The sequence below is a fragment of the Gossypium hirsutum genome, chromosome D09 (assembly GCF_007990345.1).
Source record: "Gossypium hirsutum isolate 1008001.06 chromosome D09, Gossypium_hirsutum_v2.1, whole genome shotgun sequence".
Lineage (NCBI taxonomy): Eukaryota > Viridiplantae > Streptophyta > Magnoliopsida > Malvales > Malvaceae > Gossypium > Gossypium hirsutum.
Genome location: NC_053445.1, coordinates 32038528 through 32064850, shown reverse-complemented (window position 1 = coordinate 32064850; position 26323 = coordinate 32038528). Strand labels below are relative to the sequence as shown.

The 26323-nt window shown below is 33.2% G+C and overlaps 1 protein-coding gene and 1 long non-coding RNA gene across 2 annotated transcripts; one reads left to right on the top strand and one right to left on the bottom strand.

Moving 5' to 3' along the window:
* The first annotated feature begins 12522 nt into the window (after positions 1-12522).
* LOC107892997 (uncharacterized) lies at positions 12523-13506 on the top strand. Its single transcript, XR_001682696.2, has 3 exons — positions 12523-12587; positions 13171-13233; positions 13333-13506. It is a non-coding gene; the product is annotated as an uncharacterized lncRNA (long non-coding RNA).
* A 585-nt stretch (positions 13507-14091) lies between these two features.
* On the bottom strand, positions 14092-15603 carry LOC107892104 (3-oxo-Delta(4,5)-steroid 5-beta-reductase). The gene has a single exon (XM_016817098.2). It carries the CDS (start codon positions 15291-15293, stop codon positions 14151-14153), a length of 1143 nt encoding a protein of 380 aa, XP_016672587.1. The 5' UTR covers positions 15294-15603; the 3' UTR covers positions 14092-14150.
* Positions 15604-26323: the final 10720 nt, after the last annotated feature.

Sequence of the window (26323 nt, the reverse complement as noted above, 5' to 3'; positions counted from 1 at the left end):
TATTTTTAAAGTATTTTAAGATTAAAAAATTAAAATATATATTTATTATATTCGGGCCGGGCTGGGCCCGGGCCAAAAAAGTTAAGCCCGAGCCCGGCCCATTTTTTAAACGGGCCTCATTTTTTTGCCCAAACCCATATTTCGGGCCTATATTTTTACCCGAACCCTCCCATACGCCCGGCCCATGGACAGGTCTAATCATTACCCAATACATAAATTTTTTAAATAAGCGATATGTCGTATTTTGAGATTCGAAAAGTCATTCCCTGACTTACGGGGTTTCAATTTTCTCGATAAATCTGAATACACGAACCTTTTAAAACATAAGTTTTTTTAAATATTCTCAGAAATTAAAAAAGATTGTGTTTTAACTTACAGAATATGATTTTTTTTCTAAAACGAGATAATCAAATATCTTTTAAAATAAAAAAATTTGTGTTTATTCTCGTTTCGGGGATTTAAGACATTGTGTCCTAACTCACGGGATATAATTCTTTTTTTCGATTGACGTGAAATACGCTCTTTTTCTAAAAAAAATTCAATTAAGTGATATATTAACAAAGGATCGTATTTTAAATCTTTTCAAAGTTTTCAATTTTTGACACTAAGACATTAATTGATCAATTAGGTACCAATTTTGGGCGTAACGAGGGTGCTAATCCTTCCTCGTATGTAACCGACTCCCGAACCCATTTCCTGGATTTTTGTAGACCGAAAATTGTTGTTTTAGTAAATCAAATCTTTTATTAAAACGATTAAATCACAAGGTGATCCGATCACACCTAATAAAAAGGATTGGTGGCGACTCCCATTTTTGTTTTCAAAATAAAAGTCAACCCCTTTAAAAAAATGGTTTCGATAGGAGTTTTTCTTGAAAAAATCTCTAGATAAAATTTATAGGGCTTGAAAAGATTGACTATTTATAAAACTCTTTTTCCCTAATTGAAATAGGTTTTAGAAATTCATGTAGAATTAGGATTGGTTTAAATTAAGGACTAAATTAGAAAAAAAAACAATTTTTGGGTTGGGATAGTTGGAATAATTCGGCACTTTTATGGGATAAAAATAAGAAAATAAAATATTTTGGTTGAAAGGTGTACAAAGGGTTTCAAACTTGGGACCTATGGGTAAGTTAAAGCTTTACCAATGAACCAACAAGCTTATTCTTGTTAAATCCTTAACAAAAAATAATTTTTAAGACATACTAAGTTCTGTACACTATGCTTGAAAAAATAAAATCTAAATTTTATCATTATTTCTTCTAACACTATTTTTGGGATATGACAAATCTCTCTCCCTTAAAAAAATTCGTGCTCGAATTTTAACTTACCTTATCAAAACAAGTGAGGATATTGTTGACGAATCAACTCCTCAGGTTCTCATATTGTTTCTTTGGTTCCATGGTTTTTCCATAAAACTGAACTAGAGGAATTTGTTTATTTCTAAGAGTTTTATCCTCCCTATCTATTATTTTAATTAGTTATTTTTCAAAAGATAAGTCTGGTCAAAGCTCAATCTCTTCAATGTGAATGATATGGGAAGGATCAGAACGATAGAGTCGTAACATGGACACATGGAACATATTGTGGATTCGATCTAACTCAGGAGGTAGTTCAAGTTGGTAAGCCACTGGGCCAATTCACTTCTGTACTCGATAAGGACCATTAACTCAGGAGGAATAAAATTTGGTTGTCAGCATCTGAAGCTTGGTTGTATTGGTCCTTTCATGAGCCGTCTCTAGCATTTCCAAGGCTTCATTGGCTTCAGTAAACTTTGAAATCCTTTTGAACTCTTGTGCATTTACCCCATGGGAAATAACATAAAGTGTTTTGGAGTTGATATTAACAACCCTTTCTTCTTCAGTAGTCCAGGTTACCTCAACCTTAAGAGTTTCTACTCCTTCAATTTCAATAAAGAGATAGGTCTATCCAATTAAAACAATCCTCTAGTTTCGATCATCTATTGATTTAATGAACGCGTTCTTCTTGGCTTTCCAATATGCATAATTTACTCCATCGAGCATAAGGGGTGTGAAACTGAAGATCTTTCCATTGCAAGCAAGTATATCAACCAAGAAAATCAATATTTATGTTAAGTGAAAGGCTCTAATACCAATTGTAGAAATGATTTGGTACTTGTTTAGCAAACAAAAATTGTGGCTAAATTAGTGCCCACAGTTTCAACCACCAAACCAAAAGTACGAAAAAAAATAAAGAAGGTCGAGATTGTTTACGCAATTCAACCTCAGTCTACTTCTACGGGGCCTTGCCCAGAGCAATGATCTAATATCTTTCTCACAGTATAACAAATTTATTTAAGTCCTAACACCAGTCTAACTTTCACCAATTTAGCGACCTCACCATTGTACAAAGACTAGATCACTCTCGCATTAAGATTCCCCGTCAAAGGCTTAGTCTTACAATCCAAGAGATTCTCTTACTTATAAAAACAATGCAACATACATGTTCCTAACAAAATGTTTTAATTATTTACTGAAAGATTGTAGTTATAATATGAAAATTAATAAGTTATATATTTTAATTATACTAAAAATCAAATAATAAATATTATTTTTCGTTAATTATTGTAATTAAAAATAAAATATTTAAAAAACTAATTAAATATTAAATGCATAAAATCACATGCAACGGATGTAACATTAGAACCTAGTAAATATTAAAGAAATTATTACATATATTAAAATTTAAAACATCACTTTTCGACCACATGAACGGATATTTGTAATAAGAACTAAGAAAATTTAATAATTAAACCTTTTTTTACCATTAAGTTTCAAAAGTGTTTTTCAAGTCAAGAACTTTTTAATCCAAACGCATTAGTAGCTGTCCAAGTCAACTCAAAACACTAAAAATTATAGCTTTTGACTTTTTAAAATGTAACATCCCTAACCCATATCTATCACCGGAACAGGGTTATGAAGCATTATTGGAGTTTACAGATTTAGAAACAGTTTACACATATCATTTATTATTCATAACCGAAATTAAACATATTCAATCATAATGTCCCTTGAATGGGCCCTCGAGACACAATTTATGCTTTAGAAACAAGTTAGGAATAAATCAGGAACTTAGAGATTTTTTTCGCAAAATCTCAAAATTTTTCTTAGGTACAGGGGACACACACCTGTGTGGCTAGGTCGTGTGGCTCACACGGCCAAGTGACACGCCCATGTCCCAGGCCATGTGGGCATTCGATGTGAGACACAGGACCGTATCCCAGCCTGTGTAACTCTCTGACTTAGGTCGCACGGCCAGCCACACGCCCGTGTGCCAGGCCGAGTGGACAATTTAATTTTCAAAAATTAGGTGTAGATGTAACACCCCTTACCCGTATTCAACTCCAGAATAGTGTATGAGGCATTACTAGAACACTTACACATGTAAACGTATTAAACCGAGTTACAAAATTTCATTCAAATTTAAACTCTTCAAATTTTTAACATGCTTTTATAATTCTTTACAACATATCCTCAAAATATTATATTGATAACAAATAGGGCCTACAAGACCCGATACTTACCATGTAATTCAATGCTTCATTTACATTTTATTCAATTCACAATCTTTCATGTTCACAATTCAAATCAATTTCTCAATCCAATATATATATTTCAATACCACAATAATTCTTTTAATTCAAATCATATCACTAGAAACTTCCATTTAATTCATGTACACTTCAATATCGTTAAGTTCAATACTAATACGTATTCACCATTTAACTCAACGTTTATCGATTATACCATTCATTAACACTTTTATAAAATTCTTAGTATTACAATGAAAACATCACTTAAGCTTAAATAACATCAAATCAACTCATCATCCCCTTTTTGTCATTTTATTCTTCAAGTATGAAATTAGTATTTCATTTCCTTTCCACACCCATTTCCTACGAATATCACACAAAACAATAACATATCATTCAACCATAGTCACAAGCTAGTACATTTAAACATAATTCTTTTTGGAATTAACCACATGATAAACCATTTCAAGTAAGTTTACATAATTTAAACATTACCACCCTTTCCATGAACACAAGCATATTCCCATCTAGGCACTTACCATTTCAATTCATAACTTATAAATTTAACGTGGCATAATTCAGCCACCACTTGGCCAAAGCTTAAGCGTGTACACTACACATGTTAGCCAAATAAACATATAGCGTAAGCATTATAAGTATGGCCGAGTTCAACATTTATTCATGTATCAAACTTACCAACATGAGTTAATCCATAAACAATTCATGGCCTTACTTCATACCAAATCATATACCAAATATACCACACTCACATACTATGAAACTTTATTTTCCCATATGAGCTTAAATCATGATCAATAATACGCAAATGTAAGCATCATTTCTATTTTAATGTTTATCGATTATAATCGAGCATATAACCAATTATACACAAATCATTCATATATATAATTCATTTTCCTCCTCCTCCTCTCCATTCCACATCCTTTATGTATAAAACATGCTTAAATAGCATTATACAAAATTTCACTTTTCACTTATATTTAAATTCAAAGCTATCTATTTGAGTTAGAGTCACTAAATCATTTTTATCCGAAGCTACAGAGCTCCAAATTAAGATCAGTTAACTTTCCGAGAAACTAGACTCACATGTCTCCATAAAATTTTCAGAATTTTTTACTTGGCCAATTAGTACAGTTTATTATTTAAAGTCACCCCCGTTTCACTACTCAACATCTCTGACCTCTCTTCACTAAAAATGAACTATCTCATTGTACAGAATTCGGATGATATTTCTGTTTGTTTTCTTTTAAAATAGACTCATTAAGAATTCTAAGCATATAAATTATAACTTGTAATTATTTTTTTACAATTTTTAATGATTTTATAAAGTTAGAAAAGGGGATTCCAAAATCAATCCAACCCTGCCTCACTAAAATTCAAATATCTCAAAATGTATAACTCTTTTGCTTGCTTTGTTTCTTTTATATAAAAATAGACTCCTTAAGCTTTCATTTCATATCTCATTCACTCTCTAATTAAATTTCCACCATTTTGGTGATTTTTCAAAGTCACACTATTGTTACTGTCCAAAACTATTTTGTTGCACATTTTACTTTTTCATAATTTCATTACTTCTTTTCATCTTACTCAAGGGTCGATTAAATATTGAACCCAATATTCATCATGGAACCTTATTTGATTCACATATATTTTCACTTATCCAATTTGCTTGATGAACACTTCGAAATATTAACCGTTACACGGTGGAATCAGCACTTAGCAACCACCTCATGTTCAAAGGATCCTGGTGGAATCAGCACTTAGCAACCACCTTATAATAATTGATACGTTGAATCAGCACTTAGCAACCACCTTATAATCAATGATACGAGGAATCAACACATAGCAACCCCTTTCACAATCAAGGATACGGTGGAATCAGCACTTAGCAGCCACCTTATAATCAATGATACGGGGAATCAGCACATAACAACCCCTTTCACAATCAAGGATATGGTGGAATCAGCACTTAGCAACCACCTTATAATCAATGATACGGGGAATCAGAACATAGCAACCCATTTCATTCAAAGAATCCCGGTCAAATCTGAGTGTTCAATCAGGAACCTTACTTCACAATATTTTACCAACTTTTCCAATTTATTCACATTTTGTAATCTACATCAAATATTTATTCTATATTCAATCATATCTCAACAATATATTAAATAAAATTAAAACAATGTATTATTCACATACAAATTTACCATCATGCTTTCAAGGTCAATTCCTCAACTTTCTTGGTTTATAATAACACATTTAACTTATTTAACACTCACATTATTCAATCTAGTCCTAAAATCACACTTTGGCAAAAATTACATATTTACCCCTAAAGTTTCACAAAATTATGATTTTGCCCCAAAGCTCGTAAATTAAACTTCATCCCTTATTCTTATGTATTATGACATGCTAAACATTTTTCCCTTCTATGGCAACATTGAATTCCCACTCTAACACTTATGAACATTAGGTATTTTTACCGATTTTTTCATTTTACTCGTTTTCACTTAAAATCGCTTAGCAAAAGTTCTTTAACATAATTTCAAGCTTCATATTCTACCATAAAAAATCAAAATAAACACATTTCACCTACGGGTATTTTTCCAAAAATAAACCCTAGATTAAATTATTGCTAGAATAAGCTAAATCAAGTTACCGGGACTCTAAAAACGTAAAGAACATTAAAAACGGGGCTTGGACTCACTTGCTATTGAGCTTAGAAGCTTGAAAACCCTAGAAATGGCTTCCCCCTTGTGAAATTTGGCCAAGGCTTGAAGATGATGATTTTTGGCCTATTTTGTCTTTTTAATACATTTTAATTACCAAATTACCAAAGTACCCCTAACTTAAAAATTTCCTATTTCACTTATCTCATGTCCATTTTTGTCCACAATGTAAGCAATGGTATAATTACCATTTAAGGACCTCCAGTTTAAAATTTCATAACAATTGGACACTTCAAACATGTAGAATTCAACTTTTGCACTTTTTACAATTTAGTCCTTTTGGCTAAATTGAGTGCCCAAACGTCGAAATTTTTGAACAAAATTTTCACGAAATCATTCCGTGAAATTGTAGACCATACAAATATAATAAAAAATAAATTTTTCCTCGTCAGATTTGTGGTCCCGAAACCACTGTTCTGACTAGGCCCAAAATCGAGCTGTTACAATAGGGGTCACACGGCCAAGTCACACGCCTATGTGCTAGGCCGTGTGACACACACGGTTGAGACACACGCCCGTGTCTCTACCCGTGTGAGCAATTCGAAGTATTCTGTTTCTCAAATTTTAAGATGCAAGGGATACACTGCCAAACCACACGCCCGTGCGCATGGCCGTATGTCACACACAGCTGAGACACACGCCCGTGTGGACAAAATAAGACCACTTCCAAGCCTTATTTCTCACCCAAATTGCCTTCCACCTACAAAAACACTTAAACATGTTCACCAACCAATTCAAACCATTCAAATCAAGCCAACTTCATGTATTAAGTATGACATAATATCACCTATACCCATATTGGACTTAATGTGTTAACTAAATTTAACCATCAATATAACGATATGCTTTGCATCACTTAACCATTTCAAACACAATCCAAGTATGATAAAGCTACACACAAATATATACACTTTTACTTCAAAATATAACTATTACAAGTCATTCCAATGGCTAGTTCCAACCAAAATATTTCCACTTTATGCTTAACCTAGCTTATACATGACATTATACCAAAAGTTAGTTTGCTTTATATACTAAGAAGTCCAAAGGATAGTGTGATGTGTCTCCGACCAAGTTCCAACCTTCACGAGCTCTCGAGTACTATAAAACAGATGAAGTAAAATAGAGTAAGCATATTATGCTTAGTAAGTTCGTATAACAGAAAATTAACTTACCACTCATTTACATTTAAGATAAGCATACAAAATTCATCCAAAGAAATTTAGCAATTTGCCTAAACACATATAATCTCAAGAAACTTGTTAGTCATGTATTACATGTAAACATCAAGAATCAATGATGAGCTCATCATGTAATAACTTTCATAGACATATGCTTTTCATATCATATTTCCATTTAACATGTGCATTTCCATAACAAATCATCTTAAGTTCAGTTCAACCTTGTCAGAACTTTACCCGTTAAATTTATTTGAAATATCAATGGATACACATGTAGTACACTCGAAGTGTACAAAATTGTAATATGCCAACTCATATTCAGGGGTACCCATTAGGGCACATAATTAGGAAGCACTCTCTCAAGCCATATAACAGGATGCTCATGTGAGCCATGTAACAGGAATATTATCTGGGCTATAATAGGAAACTCATAAGAGTTTAAAACAGGAAGCTCATTGAGCTTAACAAGTAACTCCGAAGAGTTATTATTAGGGAGCTCCAAATAGCCATATAAAAGGAAGTTCAAGCAAACCATATCTTGAAGCTCGCAAAGAGTCTATATCAGGGCGCTCATAAAGAGCTGTAGTATGTCCACATTATTTGCAGGATCCATACCGATCATATAACACGATGCTCACAAAGAGCTGCAGTATGACTGCAACACATGTAGGATCAATACCGACCGGGATGCTTGCAGGAACCATGTAACGGGAAGCTCGAGAGGGCTTATAAGTGGATGCTCGTAAGAGCTATGGTTTGTCTGCAATATATGCAGGAACACAACCAATATGGGAAATCCTGTATCCGTCGAATTTCATTTATTCAAATGGGGCTTAACTTTTATTGGGTATTATTGGATATGTGACTAATTTTCATACATAAGACATTTATACAATTCACACATATACAACATTCAATTCAAGCATATTAATATACATAATTTAGTTACACGAACTTACCTCGATAATTTTTCGTGTTCGTAGGCTACTACTACGATACTTTTTATTTTCCTCGATATAATTCTGAACTAGGTTTATGCGGATCTATACGAGTAAATTTAACTCATTTTAATAAAATTCACATTCAATTTCATCCACTTCACATCCTAGGTAAAATTACCATTTTTCCCCTACAATTTTAATAAATGGCGATTTCATCCTTAGGCTCGGAAAATGAAATTCATGCAATTTAATCCTTATTCCAAGTTTAACTGGATTTTCATATAACATTTACAGCCCATATAATTCATAAAATTCAAAAATTTTCCATGAATTTTACATCTTTATAATTTAGTCCGTAAATTATAATTTTATCAAGATTCACTTTACAAATGTTGTTTATCTATCAACAACCTTTAATTTTCTACCATAAATTTCAAAATTTCAGCATACTCATCCATGGAAAACTTTTAATACTTTGATAACTTTACAAATTAATCCCCAAAATAGGTAGATTAGGTTACTACGATCTCGAAAATATAAAAATTACTAAAAACGAGACAAGAATGCTTACCCAATTAAGCCAATTTAGCTTGCTTGAACTCTTTTCTCTTAGCTAGGGTTTTCCATGAAAATAATTTGGGGAAAGATGATGAAAAAGATGATATTTTGTTATTTAATTTAATTAAAACCTTTTCTTTTCTTAAATTTCTATAATTGAATCATCATAAATACCTACTAACTTCTCTTAATGGTCTATTTGCCTTATAAGGACCTCAAATTTTGAATTCCATAGATATTTAATCCTTCTAGCTATTAGAATTCAACTTTTGCATTTTATGCAATTTGATCATTTCGATAATTAAACATGAAATCGGTAAAATTTTCTTATTTAAATTTTCATACGTCTTTCCTATAATAATGCAGACCATTCATTATTATTAAAATAAATTTTCTTTCTAACTTGAATTTGTGGTCCCGAAACCACTGTTTCGATTTGATTGAAAACGGGCTGTTACAACTCTCCTCCTTAAAGAATTTTCGTCCTCGAAAATCTTACCAGTAAAGAGGTTCAGATATTGCTTTCTCATTATTTCCTCTGGTTCCCAAGTAGCTTTTTCTATTCCATGTCGTTGCCAAAGAACTTTCACTAAAGCTACCTTTTTTATTTTTTAACTCTTTAGTTTCCCGAACAAGAATTTTGATCGGTTCTTCACTGTAAGTCATGTCAGGATGAATCTCAACTTATGTCGGAGAAATAATATGTGAAGGACCTGACTAATACTGTCGCAACATTGACACATGGAAAACATTATGAATTCTGTCAAGCTTTGGTGGTAATGCTAATCGGTACACAATAGGTCCGGTTCTTTCGATGATCTCATATGGCCCAATGAACCGTGAGCTTAGTTTTCTTTTACGACCAAACCGAAGAACTTTCTTCCAATGTGAAACATTCAGAAATACTTTGTCACCAACTTGGAACTCTATTTCCTTACGTTTTAAATCCGCATAGGATTTCTGACGGTCAGAAGCTGCTTTTAAATTGTCTCTAATCACTTTCACTTTTTCTTCAGTTTCACGAATTAGTTCAACTCCATGTATCTTTTTCTTACTGAGCTCTGTCCAATACAACAAAGTTCTACATTTACGACCATACAAAGCCTCGTACGATGCCATTTTAATACTGGACTGATAACTATTATTATATGCAAATTGAATTAAAGGAATATACTTTTCCTAGTTACCTTCGAATTCCAGCACACAACACTGAAGCATATCTTTTAAAATCTGTATCACACGTTCCGATTGTCCATCAATCTGAGGATAGAATGCGATGCTAAAATGTAACTGTGTACCCAGAGCTTCTTGCAACTTATTCCAGAATCAAGATGTAAACCGAGGATCCTTGTCTGATATAATAGGGACCGGCACTCTATGCAGTCTGACAATCTCAGAAACATATAACTCTGTGAATATATATCCAGAGAGAAATCCATACGTGCCAAAATAAAGTGTACAGACTTCGTTAAATGATCAACTATTGCCCAAATAACATGTTTCTTTTTTGAGGATATGGGTAATCCCGATACAAAGTCAATGATAACTTTTTCCCATTTCCATTCCGGTATTGTTACTGGCTATAATAATCCCAAAGGTACTTGATGTTCAGCTTTAACTTGCTGACATATCAAACATTTGGATACAAATTCAGAAATATCTTGTTTTATTCCCGACCACCAATACATCTTTTTCAAATTATGATACATTTTGTTACTCTCGAATGAACAGATATAATACAAACTCAATGGTTGCCAACTCTAAATCACGTATCGGGTAATTCTTTTTATGTGGTTTAAGCTGTCTAGAAGCATAGGCTATTACTTTACCTTCTTGCATCAAAACACAACCCAAACCATTCAATGATGCATCGCTGTAAATTACAAATTCTTTACCCAATTCAGGCTGAACTAGAACTGGTGCTTCAGTCAATAAAGCTTTCAATCTGTCAAAACTCTGCTGACATTTATCAGACCATTCAAACTTTACATCTTTCTGTAACAACCGTGTCATTGGGGAAGCTATCATCGAAAATTCTTTTACAAATCTCCGATAGTAACCAGCTAATCCCAGAAAACTTCTAACTTCAGATATATTTTTTGATTGTTTCCAACTAACAATTGCTGAAATTTTATTCGGATCCACTCTGATGCCTTCAGCAAATACTATATGCCCAAGAAAACCAACTTCCCGAAGCCAAAATTCACATTTATTAAATTTGTCATATAATTGTTTCTCACACAGTGTTTGCAAAACAAATCTCAAATGATCAGCATGTTCATTTTCATCTCGGGAGTATACCAGAATGTCATCAATAAATACCACCACAAATCTATCCAAATACGGTTCGAAAATTATGTTCATCAAATCCATAAATACCGTAGGTGTATTGGTAAAGCCAAACAACATCACAAGAAACTCATAGTGCTCGTACCTGGTTCTGAAGGCTGTCTTTGGCACATCTGAATCTTTCACCCGTAGTTGATAGTAACCGAAAAGAAGATCAATCTTTGAAAACACAGTAGCACCTTTCAAATGATAGAACAAGTCATCAATACGAGGCAATTGATATTTATTCTTAATAGTGACTTTGTTGAGCTGCCGGCAATCAATGCATAATCTCAACGACCCATCTTTCTTTTTCACAAACAAAACTGGCGCACCCCAAGGTGAAGAACTAGGTCGAGTAAAAATTATGTCCGGTAGTTCTTGCAATTGAGCTTTCAAATCCTTTAATTCAGTAAGAGTCATTCTGTAATGTGCTATAAATGATAACACTTGTGAAACAGTGAGTATTCTGGTAAAAACGAAGTAAAAAATGGTTAACCAAATCGAAAGTTATGTGAATTTTGGATCAGGAAACTTAAGTTGTCAACTCGATAAACTATGTATTTACAAGCTTGTTATTAGTAGTTGATTTACTATATCTAGCTATATCAATTTCATTTTTATGACTTTTGAATGATTTAATTAGTACTTAAAATATTATGTTTCGAATTGAAAACTATTATTTCAATTATATGTTTAAATCGATAGTCAAGTTAGAATACTACTTCTTTTGAATCGATTGTTTATATGTTTAAATCTATTGTTACATAGCAAGTCTAATTTTGCTTCCCCCAAAGATTAACAACTTGACTCTGCCGCTGCCTGGAATTTGGTGACGAGACCAAGTCTTAGTTTTTAGGATTTTTCTTAGGATTATTCCTAGAACTTTAGATGATAGATGCATGTCTAGCCAACCTAGTTCAATTTGATTAGTGACGACTCTATTAAATTTGATTTGTAAGACATGTCTCGTGTCTAGCGTACACTTTAGGTCCCCATACTCTGTGTGTGGACATTATAACATTATATTTTTATTTATTATTATGCTTTACGTCCACAAGTCACCCAAATATGTTTTTATTATTAAATAGTAACTTGAATCAAACTGAAAAAACTCAATCGAATAACTTAATCTTTAGACATGTTCAAATTGCAACATTATAATTTTATACTGTTTTTGCTCTGATATTGTTTTCCTCTTCTTGTTTGAATAGCAAGGTGCAGGAGTTAATAAAATATCAAGAGTGGCAATAGAGACTTTGAGACCAAAGCTTAAGGTATTATATATATCATCACCTAATTAAAATTTTTAAAAAAATTTAAGGATCTTAGTGAGAACTTTCACAAATTTTGATAGATCTAATTAAAATTTTCAAAAATTTTAGAGATTTTATGAAAATTTGAAAAAAAAATTGAAATATAACTATAATTTTGAAAAACTTTGGAGAGTCTAACGAAGATCTGGCTCTATATATCATTAATATATATGATATATAGTTAAAGTTCGGACCGACTTTCGTACTAAAAAAAAAGGTTCAGCCCGACTTGAAATATAATTCTCAAAATTTATCAAAACTAATTCATATTTATAAACAACCAATTTAAATCCATTTAAGCCGCTCATTATTTTTATTGATTTAAGTTTATTTAGCATAATGAAACTTAAATCAACAAATATTTTTTATATTTTTTTCATCCACATCGTGAATATACAATAATTTTGTGTGTGTATATATATATATGTATGTATTAACACAGACAAAAGAAAAAAGAAAACAATCCGCCTACATAAATAAACATATAATATATAAGATTGTATTTTATTTGAATTATGTAATATATAAAATTACATAATTGTAGAGAACACCACACCCTCAGTTACCTCCAAGAAGACCTGCTTGCACTTCTGGTGGAGATAACACTGTGAGTTATAGATAATTTATATGTATGCACATATTCTCTTTTCTTGAATGAGTTATTTTGGATACATGATCAATAACTTGTGATTGATTTTTGTTTCAGGTGCCGTAGATCTGAAGCAAATAATTTGATGATGTATGCTTTTTTATGGTGATGAAATTTGATACATTGCTATGATCACTACTATCTTTTAATAATAATAATAAATGTCTTCAATTTAAGGTTAAAATATTTGTTTCCATGGACAAAGTTAATTTATTATTTAATATTTAAAAATATGGTTGCCGATCGAGTCTTAGCTTAATTATTATGAGTACTATTGTCAACGTAGGAGGACGTGAGTTTGAGTATGTTGAAGCGCATTATCTTCCTATATATGAGTTGGAAGAGACAAATGGGTAGTTCTAAACATTATGTCAAAAAAAAACCTATTATTGATCCCTTATCTGATTTTAACGGTAAACGTGATTAAAGGCGAAAATTGTTAAAGAAAAAGTTTAATTAAATTTTTTTATTAATCACAAAAATTCAATTGGATACAAATTAAGGTGGACTTGAGTGCTTTTTTTTTCTTTTCTTTTTCTATCTCTTAATACCAATGCAATCAAGGATTTGATAATGATTAGATAAAATATGAAACAATCAAATTAAACAAATATAAAAGTACAAAAAAAATAAAGCTAGATTAATTAAATGTAAATATATACATATATTTTAGTACCAAGAATCTCATCCCTAAAACCTTCCCTCACAAGGATAGATTTTGCATACCCATTTATATTATTTGCTTCTCTTTGACTTTGGTTTAAAATTGAAAATCAAATCAAATAGAGGAACACAACCCAATCACAATAAGAAGGATCAGGTAACAACCATATGATTTATTTCTAAAATATTTATGGAATACATGAACCACATGATTAAGGTATAATCTTCATGTCTCTCAATCTCTCAACCCACATGGGAATACTTTCGAGGGTATCTGCATACCCAAAGAACCCATAATCTCTACTCTTATTCATACTACAAACATGTTGAAACCCAAAATGTAACACGTTGTTAAGAGCTACTGCACATGTAATTTCCTCCAATTTCGTCTTGAACAATCCATGCATTTCCACTATTTCATCCCATACCTTGCTTTTCTCCTTCATCAGCTCAACAAAATCAAAGTTTTCCAACTCCACGGAAGGGATAAATTCGAGATCAAATATGTCGCACAATTTTTTCCATAAGCTTTTCCAAGTGAACATATCGCCGTTAGTGCAATTAAAGGCTTGGTTCTTGGCACTGGGAGTCACTGCGGCCCATATATGCTGCTTGGCGAGCACGCGTGCATCGGACATGTCGCAAAAATGCTCCCATGTGTACCGGCTACCTAGGTATCGAAACGGTAAACCCTCGTATCGACATATCAATGCGTACACTGCTAATGTAAGTAGCGCGTTGTACACGCTTCTCGACGACGCGCCTATTATGATCGACGAGCGGTGCACAGAGTAGGTCAATGATGGTGCGTATGACTCCAAAAGATCTTCTAGCGCGTAGTAAAAGTTGGGGTAAGGCAAGCGGGGCAAATCCTCCCTAAACGGTGGTTCATGGGGTTCGAGACCCTGGCCCGATTCCGTTGGATTATGGATCGGACCCATGTAGTGTTGGGTACCTGTCTGAACCGTGACATGGCTGAGCCTTGAACCGGTTCCGTTGCCGCCCGGGCCACTCTTCAAAACATCGAGAACGTTGAATAACATAGTTGCGTTAACTGTAACATTTACTTGTTCACTTTCACGAACTTGGATTGCCACCCAGAAAACATGGGTGACTTCGCCGGAGATTGGAGTGAGCGTATCAGCAGTGTTTCCGGCGTCGGTGGCATCAAAAGCGATGTATTTATCGAGGAGCGAGGAAGGGAACCAAGTTGGTATGGGACGTGAAGCAGAGCCATAAACTTTCCAAGGACCGCCGAGGGCATTGGGGCTCTTCAAGGCTTCAGCTAGGCTCAACCCCGCCATGCCGGTGACGCCGACGATGAGTGCAACAAACGGTTGGTGGGAATTGGCCATATTGGGAGCTTAGAGAGATAGAGTTGGAACAGTGAAAACAAAGTGTGGATCAAGAGGCAACACGTATATGAGATAACAATAATTGCTAATAGACAAATTAGTGCTAATGGGTTAGGTCGTTGGGGCTAGATTCAGGTTAAATTAGAGTCAGTTCTTCCTTTCTTAAAAAAAATATATATATATATATATTTTTGACTCCAAAAAGTCTTTTAAAAGAAAAATTATGAAGAATAAATTGTTTTTGGTCGAAATTTTTAGATTTTCAAAAACACTTCTGAAAAGGAGTTGAAAATGAGAAGCTAAATATTTTAACTTTTCCTCTCTGAAAAGCATTTTTGGTGCTTAATTACTTTTTCACCCCTCCAATAACATATTATTTTTCTTTTTTTTCTTGGTGCTTAATTACAATTGTGTTAAAATCATTAATTAAAAATAAAAAAATATTTTTTAAAATATTAATTACAAATATTTAATGGTTATATTTAAATATTTAAAATATAGTTTATATATTCCAATTAAATTTTATAAATAATTAATATTTATTAATTAAAAATATTTACAATTTATATTTTATATATTAAAATATTAACAACAAGTTATAATATTTTTTTATATTATTACTAAAATATAATAATATTAACTAATTTAAATATTATTTAAATACATATTTGTTACTTGATAATAACATGTCTAAAATGGACATTTTATTTCTCAAAAGCAGTTTTTGACAGCAATGCTAAACACTCAAATTTTAAACCAAACTTTTCAAAAGCACTTCTCAAAATCACTTTTCCACAGCACTTTTCAAAAGCACTTTTCAAAAGCAATGAAGAACTGGCCTTTAGTGCTAATGGGTTATGTCGGCGGGGCTAGATTCAAGTTAAATTAGTGCTAATCGGTTAGGTCGGGTGGGGTTAGATTCAGGTCAAGTATGATATTAACATAATTTATGTATATTTAAATTCGGTCTGGTCTGAAATATGAGTCTAAAAGTTTATCCAAATTCACTCGTAATTGTAAAAGATTAACTGAAACCCATTTTAGTCCCGCCTATATTATTTTTTAAATTTAAAAATATATATTTAATTTAATTTATTTTAATATTTATTAAAAGTGTATATTTTTTATTTATTGAAAGTTTTTATATACTCATCTTAACATTATTTTAATGTTTATATTAAAATAGTATTATATATTTAGTATATGTTTATTTTTAATGTGTTCTAAATTACATAATATTTTAAAATAACATAATATAAAATATTATAAACTTAAAAACGGATTGGGTCAAGCTTGAGCCTTGAATGTTCAAGCCCGAGGTTGACTCATATTTTAAACGGATCTAATTTTTTTACATAAGCCTAATTTGTGGATTTAACATTTTTACCGAAACTCTTTCAAATTTCAGATGAACCTTCATACCTCAACATATCAACCTACCTATGTAATATATACCACACATTACTATCCCTTGTCGCGGTTAAACAATGACAGCAGGTAAGAAGAAATCAAAGAAAACAAATATATACTATTATTTATATTTGATTGAATTGTCGAAATGACTTTTATAAAGTAAGTAATTTGTATTATGAATATATTTTTGTTTTTTTATAATTGATACCAACATTGGCAGGTGAGTATGGAGACAGGATATCTGAAATTAATATATCATAACAGCAGGTATGCTATGCCAAAACAAATGCCTTCTCCTCTTTTCCTCTCTTGCTCTGTAGTACTTTAATTCCAGCTGTTCAATTCTTTTTTCTAGGTCATCAGGTGGTGTCATTGCATGAACATCTTTCCATCTTGATGTGTCTTAATGTATATCTCTTCATGCTGACGTGTCTTGAACTGCTTGGCTGCAAAACATTGGATACTCTTGTGACCACTCCTTTGGATCTGGTATGTTGGAGTGATATTCTCTCAAAGCTTCTTTTAACTGTTCTAGGTAAGGTGTCTGTGGATTTCTTTGGACATCCCATGGTGCTAGCAAGTTTCCTGAGGGCCCTATTTCTGAGGGAATAATTTTGTTAATCTGGCATAAGTATTTTTGCAAATCCTTAAGATCATAAGGATTTTCATATACTTCTGAGAAATACATCTTGTGGATCCATGCACTAGGGAAGGCTCCTAGTTGTGTATCTAGTCCATTTTGCATGAAATATTGGGGCTTATAAAAGATAATCACTATCCATTGGACCCTTGTGTTCTTGAGGAATTCGAACATGATCATGTCAGCCCATTGTTCCAAAGGATAGAACCATTTGAAAAAGTTTGCCAGATTTTTCATTTCAGGACTAATCACATCTTGTATTGCCATCGTCAGGAAATGTTGGAGATCTGGAATAAAGAACTCAATTCCTATGTGGAATAGATGAGTTAAATACTAGAACATCCATTTCAATTCTTCAGGAAATTCACCAAATTGGAACTTTAGTGGATTAATGAATGGATAATCAGGGTGAAGTCTTAAAGGTTTTAAGAATAATCCTCCAAAATCTCGAAAAACACTTAAGTGGTATGAAAGCATCATGTTAATGGCTTCTTTGTGAAAACGTTTTTCTAAGATTAAACTTAGAACTTCTCGAGGATGATCAGGATGAGAATTTGGTTGACAAGGAATGGAAAATGGTGAGGGTTGGTTTTGAGGATTTTTCTTTTTTCCTTTTCCTTTGGAGGATGAAGGTTGGAACATAAAAACTTCAATTGGTTTGGAAATGGTGATTTCAGGTGGTCTGGTAAGAATGTCAGCAAGAACATTGGCTTTTCCTTTTATGTGAATGACATTAAAGGAAAACTTGGAAAACCATTCATCCCATCTGAGAAGTTGGGGGTGAGGTACTTCTTTTTGTTTGAATTTCAGCATTTTGAGGAAGGAAGACATGTCCATTTCAATAAGGAAATGATATCCAAGTAAATGGAATTCAAATTTGGAAATACCTTTTTTGACTGCAAGGATTTCTTTGAAAGTAGAGTGATAATGAATTTCAGCATCAGTGAATCTTCCAAAGCAATGTACGTTTCTTGCTGGATTTCTCCCATGGTCAAGTTGAGAATATTTTTGTTTTGCCTGTAAATGTTTTGATTTATGGCTACCTGGAGAGGATCTGGAATAGATGCAACAACCACTTGCTTCAAATTGGGATCCAATCCAAGGGCACAAAAAAGCTTTGTCATCACATAAAAATGCTTGGACAAATCTTTTTTCTTATAAGAGAAACATCTTCTTTTAAAGAACTCTCTTCTTTTTAGGGTTAACAGATCATCAGGATTTCCAATAAAATGATTATGGATAATCCTAATTGCTTGAGATAAATCCATTAACAGTAAGAAGTGCATCTGGTTTGTTTGATCAATGGAATTCCACCAGTCTTTTAACATTTCTGTGAACCGTGAAACAAATTCAACCAGGACGTTATAATGGCTTTCTTCATTCAACTTTCTGGTTTCAAGCCATGCATGGAATTCTTGTAGCCTTTCTGGCCATCTGTTTGTTGGAATGTCATCAAGAGTAAAGATCATCTTCCCTGTCGAAACATGGGATGCAGATCTTACATTTGAAGGTTCTCCGGCTTCAGTGGTTTCTTCTTCTGACATTTCATCAATTTTGACATCTGGATGTGTTGTGGCCATTATTTCCGGGGTTTTTGAGTCTGTTTCTGCTTCAGAACAACTTGCTAATTTCTATGAATCTTCTGAAACGGATTCTGAAGATTCTGATACCTCAACTGGGGATTCTGGAGATATTTCAGTTTCACTTAGAACAGATATCTTTGGGAGTATTTCTCTACCATAATCCCTTAAAAAGTTTGTCAAGGGATTTTTAGTAGACTGTTTCTCTTTTTGGACCATCAATGACTTTGATACCTGTTTAGGTGGAGATGGAAGAGGACTTTCCTGTTCATCTTCTTGTTTTTCTACTGGTCTTTTCCCCAGAGCTTTTTCTTTTTGTTTCTTTTCTTCTGTAAATTTCCTTTTTTTCTTCCTCCTTTTGAGCCTTGATTTGTAAAAACAAATCATAAGTGCTTGGTTTTTTTTTTCTCTTCTGGTGGAGGAAAATCTATCTTCACGTTTCTGGATGATCTTGGTTTATCTAACTGACTTATCGAGGGAAATAATTCAATACCATTTTTTGGTGGTTGAGGATATGGTATTTTCCCTGCTTCTAGAGATTTGATATATTCATTGAGTCTCTGAATTTCTTTTTCTCGTTGGGCCATATGAGAAAATAAATCTTGTCCTAGAGCAGCTGGTTCAGTTGTAACCTCTTTAAGCCTTTTTTGAAAAAGCTTAATATGATTATTGATCATCTCGGAGTTTGCATCAGTTGTATTTTCTATTTTTGATACTTTAGTATCTATCTGATCAACTTTCTGGTCTATCTTTTTTAATGCAGAATTTTGGGCCAATGCATTTTCTGTCTGCCAATACAAGGTGGCTTCCGCTGCTACTATCTTCACTTGCTGGCCATCTGTATCTGTTTGTAATTTTTAAGGAATCTTCGGAGCATGAAGATATTCCTTTCTTGAGAATTCTTCTAATGGTGGAAATTCTTGTTCACAAGAGGAAGTTGCCTCATACATTTGGACTTCTGGAATTTTTTGTATAGGGGCGCAATTTTCTCTTCTTCTTGAGCACACGACTGCAATTGGTTGTACTTTTGGACCCATCTATTAATTCTTTTATAACATGGCTGCTTTAAAGGCTTAGCCAACCATATTTGATTTGGGTCTTTCTTTGGTGGCGACGGTGGAGGTATATGGGGTTGATCCTGGATCTTAAGAGGCTGTGGTTTTCGTTTCCTTGCAGAATAATCTACAAGGTAAACATATTTACCATTGTCTTCTCCTAAGGGACCAATGTCTGGATCTCCGTTCATCCATCGCTCATAAAACTCTGTCTGAGTTGATTTTTTACGGTTTTTCTTCCTACGATTCTTCTGGATTTCTTCATCTATATCCTCAAAGGCTGCATTTTGGCATCCATCACAGGAACAATTTATATCCCAAGGACAGTGTCCTGAGGGATCTTTGAAAATATACGAAGGCTTCCCATTGGGCTGGAAACTCTGTATAAGTGGTGCTTCTGGGCCATGTTCTGGACTATCAGAGGGTATTGGTTGTAACATCATCTGAGTAGAAAAAATTGGAGGAGTCATGAGTTACTTCAAATGGCTATGATCAAACTTAATCTCACTAGTTCCATCAGCCCTAGTGATAATCTGACTTTTTGTGGAACGGATCGGCTGGTCATGTTGGTGGATCTGTTCATAGTTAGTTACCCATTTTTCTGGAAAAAGCTTTAGCAGCTCCTGCTTAGGTATCTGTTTTGGGACATGAACACAGTGTGGCTCTTTTATTGTGTTTACAGAGATGAGAAGAGAATCTTCAGATCCTTGGTTTGATAATTTGAACGCATGATCTTGGACTCTGTACACTATCTGATAGTGAAGAGTAGTTGTAATTGCCGATTCAACCATCTCAGCTTCAATAATTTGGATCTGGACCTTAAGGGCGTCCATCAAGTTGAGATATTGTAAGGATATGGTAAAATTAGAAAACAGAGTTACCATGGCCATTCCTGAGCTTAGAATGGCGTCAACTATTCCGATGCAGGTATCTTGATAACGCTTGTATCTAGAGTCTAAAAGAGAAATTCTGGATACAACAGGTTTCCTTGAAGTTCCATGATAGTTTAGAGCCAATCGAACTGTGCCAAAATGGATATGGAGCATCCATGTTGACTCCATTCTTGAGGAAAATTTGGAGGAATTTCGAGAGTGGCAAACTATTCTTCTTGACCGCCATAAATAAGATTCTTATCAAACTTAGATGACTGTACATACTCACGAACATTTTTTCTGCTGGTAGTAATCAAAGATTTTATGCTTTTAATGGGAGAGAAAACAGGCTTTTGGTATGTAGAATATGGATTTACAAGAGGCAAATCTGTGGCTTGAACTTTTTCTTCTTCAGTGAAGTACTCAACTTCATATAAAGAAGAAAATTTTCTAGCCGAGTGGGATTTTAAAGGAAAACTAGGTAAAGACAAATGCACTTTAGTGGTAGAATTTTTAGGAGAATTCATTTCTGAAAAACACTCTCTTCCTCTCTGAATCTGGGTTTCTCATATGAAAGAAAATCTTGGAGTCGAGGCTTTAATACCAACGCTGGCAGGTGAGTATGGAGACGGGATATCTGAAATTAATAGATTATAACAGCAGGTATGCTATGCCAAAACAAATGCCTTCTCCTCTTTGGCCACTTAAAAAGGCACTGCCTTTTAGCTGTTAATACCGTTAATTTAGACTACTTCTCCAAACTCATCTGAGCTTAGTATTCTTGGTCTAAGCTTAATTTCTAATGTGCAGGATCCATTGTATGACAAGCACAGAGCATACTCTTAAATTCATAGAAGATTTTCTTTCACAGATATGCCATACTCAGGCAGGAAGAGATCAGAGAGATTTAGCAAGACATGATTTTTCAAAAACACTCTGAATATTTTATTTCTCAAACTAGTTATATCTTACAACTGAGCTTCCTCGTTCCTTATATAGAGAAGGAAAGCTAGGTGAGCAGATAAGAAGGAATATGCTTTTCCTTTTAGTACAATGACTCATCACACCTTTTCTAAAAGGAAAGTAAAATAATTTACATAAGGACAAAGCAGATAAAAAGGAATCTACTTTTAGTACAGTGACTCACCCTTAACTTTAAATAAAGACATATATCAGGACAAAACTCTTAGTCTTTAGTCAGTATCATAGTCTGTACTTATGTCGGAGGTGATATTCAATTTTTCTACTTTTGTATCCACATAATCGTCTTTTACCATTCTCTTCTTCAAATAAGATAGCTCCCCAATACTTGTCACTGGCATCTGTTTGCAAAATTCATTTTCCTTTTGAAGGAATCTGCAAAGGTGGTAGATGAGCTAGCTTTTCTTTAAGGTTCTTGACTGCCAAGGTCTGCTTGTTTTTCCAACGAGGAGGATTCTTTTTTAACATTTTTCTTAAGGGATTTATAAATTTTGAGATCTTTGGGACAAAGTCTCTGAGATAGTTTACAATCCCTAAGAATTGCTGGACTTGTTTCTGGGAAAAGTTTTTGGCTAGAAACTTTTTTAATTCTTCTGCAATGCTTGGATGACGCTGATATCTTCCTTCCTTGATAGTCATACCAAGGAATTCTATCTCTTCTTTGTTGACTTGTATTTTTCTTTCCGGAAGCATAATCCCATATTGCAGAATGATTTGCTTGAATTTTTCGAGGGTGGCATGACTTTCTTGATCTGGGCTGTACAGGAGAATGTCATCAATGTAGATCAAAGCATGGTCCACTATATGCTGAAATTTCTTTATCATGGCCTTCTAAAACAATGATGGGGTAGTTTTTAACCCAAAAGGCATAACTGTCCATTGGAAGTGCTTATTTGGGATACAAAATCCCGTCTTGGGCCTATCTTCTGGATTTATTCCCAATTGCAAAACTCCCGCTTTTAGATCAAATTTGGAGAAAACTCAGACTTTTGCAAGGCCTGAGAATAATGAATTTTTATTGGGCAAAGGAAATTTGTCATCTTGTAGGAAATGATTGAGAGGTTGATAATTGATTACCAGTCTTAACTTTCCTTTGGCTTGTTTTGATATTTTATTGAAGTAAAATGCTTCACAAGTCCACTGTGAATCTGAAGTTTCAATCAATCCTTCATCTTGTAATTGTTGGCATTATTTTTCAGCTAGCTTCAAATGTTCTGGGTTCATACCCATGTGACTAGCTTTGGTCGGATTGATGTCTTCATTCTTCTTAAAAGGAAGTCTGATGAAGAATTCAGAATTTTTCCACAAAGGATTCTTGCATTTTTGAAGGAATTCTGAATTAGATTCTGTACATGACTTCTCTTTTAATTCTTCCACGATCTCGTGGATCTTTTCAGAATGTATTGAAAATATTTTTGGAATAGGCACAAAAGGTTTGAACATCTGTTTGTACCTTAATCCATCCGGTAAGGTTCTTAATTGTTTGGCTTTAACGTAAAGATCAAAGCCAACAATTAGATCTTTTCCAGGAAGCTTTGATCTCAAAAATGTAGTAGTAATGGAGCATGTTGGGAAGAATTGAACTTTGATAGGTTTGCTCTTCAAATGTGTTGTGAAGACCTTATTTGCTGCTGAGCTAAAATGTCTGGTATGAGGCTCCCACCATCCTGATGGTAAAACATTTGGATTCATAATGGATTCTGCTGCGCCGGTATCAATGAATGCAATTACAGTAATAGGCTTATTGTATTTGTCTAGGTAGATCGAGACAGTAATATGGGGCACCAATACTTCTAAGCTTGAAAGAATTTGAGAGTTTAATAGCAGAGAATAGAAGGGCGTTTAAGGCGACGTCTGAGGTTGTGCCATAAGTATCTCACTTGATAAAGATTCTGAATCGCTGTATTCTATGATTTGGATTGCACATACTGATTGATCATTAGGCTCATCATCGATAGAAAATAGGGATTCAATATCATCTTCTTCAGTGATTCTGATTCTGAATTTTACTGTATCTGCTGGATCATCTTGGCACCTTTCTAATTGTTTGGGCATGATTTTGCGAAATGACCCTTTTGACTGCAGATGTAACATCGAGTGGCTTTCGTTCCCTTGGAAAACTTCTTCTTTTTTTTGAGATATCTCCATTTGTATCTTTTTCTGGGAGTCTTTGGAGAAAATCTCTTCATTTTTCTGAAGTGCTTCTTTTTCTTGGTATGACAATAACACGACTTGTCATATCCACACTTAATCTTGAGGTTTGAGTCATTACAGGCTTTGTCTAATCTTCTGTCACCATGGAGATAATCTTTGAAGACTTTTCTTCTATTGCATAAATCTTCCAAAGCAATGTACGTTTCTTGCTAGATTTCTCCCATGGTCACATTAAGAATATTTTTGTTTTGCCTATAAAGGTTCTAATTTATGGCTACCTGGAGAGGATCTGGAATAGACGCAACAACCGCTTGCTTCAAACTGGGATCCAATCCAAGGGCACAAAAAAGCTTTGTCATCGCATAAAAATGCTTAGACAAATCTTTTTTCTTATAAGAGCAACATCTTCTTTTAAAGAACTCTCTTCTTTTTAGGGTTAACAGATCATCAGGATTTCCAATAAAATGGTTATGGATAATCCTAATTGCTTGAGATAAATCCGTTAATACTAAGAAGTGCATCTGGTTTGTTTGATCAATAAAATTCCACCAGTCTTTTAACATTCCTGTGAACCGTGAAACAAATTCAACCAGGACGTTATAATGGCTTTCTTCTGTCAACTTTCTGGTTTCAAGCCATGCATGGAATTCCTGTAGTCTTTCTGGCCATGTTTGAACTTAAGCCCATAAGGACTAAGCTTTTAGTTTTATCACAAGAATCAAAGCTTCAATTTTACTTTAAAAAATAAAGCTTCAATTTTTATTATTATAAAGTTTTAGTAAATATATTTTATATTAATTTTTTTCACTTATATAATGAGTCTACAATAATATAGAAGCTTGCTTATAGAGGGTTCGCATATAACTATAAGAGGGGTTTGCACGGGGAGAAGAGAGTTGATAGATTTTTTTTTGAAAGAGAAGAAAAAAAATGAGTTTAAATTTTTTTGACTTATATAAATGTGCAAAACGGCGTCGTTTTGAGCTAGGGTTCACAGGCGCCAAAACAACGTCGTTTCGGCGCGACCCGCGCGCCGACCCAACCCGCTCTTAGGATCCGCGTGTTTTTGAACGGAAGGGCTAATTCACTTTTAGCCCTTCCGCTTTTTTTATTATTTACAATCAAGTTTCTTTCATTTTAATTTTTCCCCATAATTTATTTCGGATTTCAATTTGGTCCACCTTGAAGCTGTGCGTTTTGGAGGGTGGGGATTATTTCCCATTTGTTCCCTCCTTGTTATTCGTGCATTCAAATTGGTCCTCTTTTTTATTTATTTCTGATTTGCCCTCAAATTTATGTTTTAAGTTCGATTTGGCACTTTTTTGTTATTTTTTCTATTTATTTATTAAATTAATTAATTTAATATTACTATACTATCATTATTTTCCTTTTTCTATTTATCTACTTGTCATTATTACCATATCATTAAATTAATTAGTTTTGCATTATTATTTCTATTATATTTTTTATTTATTTACCTAAATATTTTAATTACATTTATTTTATTATATCATGTCATTTATTTATATCCTTTTATATAATTTAAAACTTTAGATTATTATTATATTTTTTTAATATCATCATCATTATTATTAATATTATTATTCTTAAATTGTTTTATACAATATTTATTTAATATTAGGTCTTTAGCTTCAAATTTTTAGTTTGTTATCCTTATTATTTGTCTTTTTATTTTTGGCTCGTTTATTTTATTTTATTTTTGTTCTTTATATTATCGTTCACATTAATGCATTTATTGTTATTCTGCTATGCATATCAACACCGTACTTTATTTCTACCAATTCGTGTTACATTAATCATTACCCAATACATAAATTTTTTAAATAAGCGATATGTCGTATTTTGAGATTCGAAAAGTCATTCCCTAACTTACGGGGTTTCAATTTTCTCGATAAATCTGAATACACGAACCTTTTAAAACATAAGTTTTTTTAAATAATCTCATAAATTAAAAAAGATTGTATTTTAACTTACGGAATATGATTTCTTTTCTAAAACGAGATAATCAAATATCTTTTAAAATAAAAAAAATTTGTGTTTATTCTCGTTTCAAGGATTTAAGACATTGTGTCCTAACTCACGGGATATAATTCTTTTTTTCGATTGACGTGAAATTTGTTATTTTTCTTTGGTTCCATGGTTTTTCCATAAAACTTAACTAGAGGAATTTGTTTATTTCTAAGAGTTTTATCCTCCCTATCTATTATTTTAATTAGTTATTTTTCAAAAGATAAGTCTGGTCAAAGCTCAATCTCTTCAATGGGAATGATATGGGAATGATCAGAACGATAGAGTCGTAACATGGACACATGAA

What these genes read in the sequence shown, in the direction of transcription:
- LOC107892104 (XM_016817098.2), bottom strand. Translation starts at nt 15,293, where the DNA reads ATGGCCAATTCCCACCAACCGTTTGTTGCACTCATCGTCGGCGTCACC.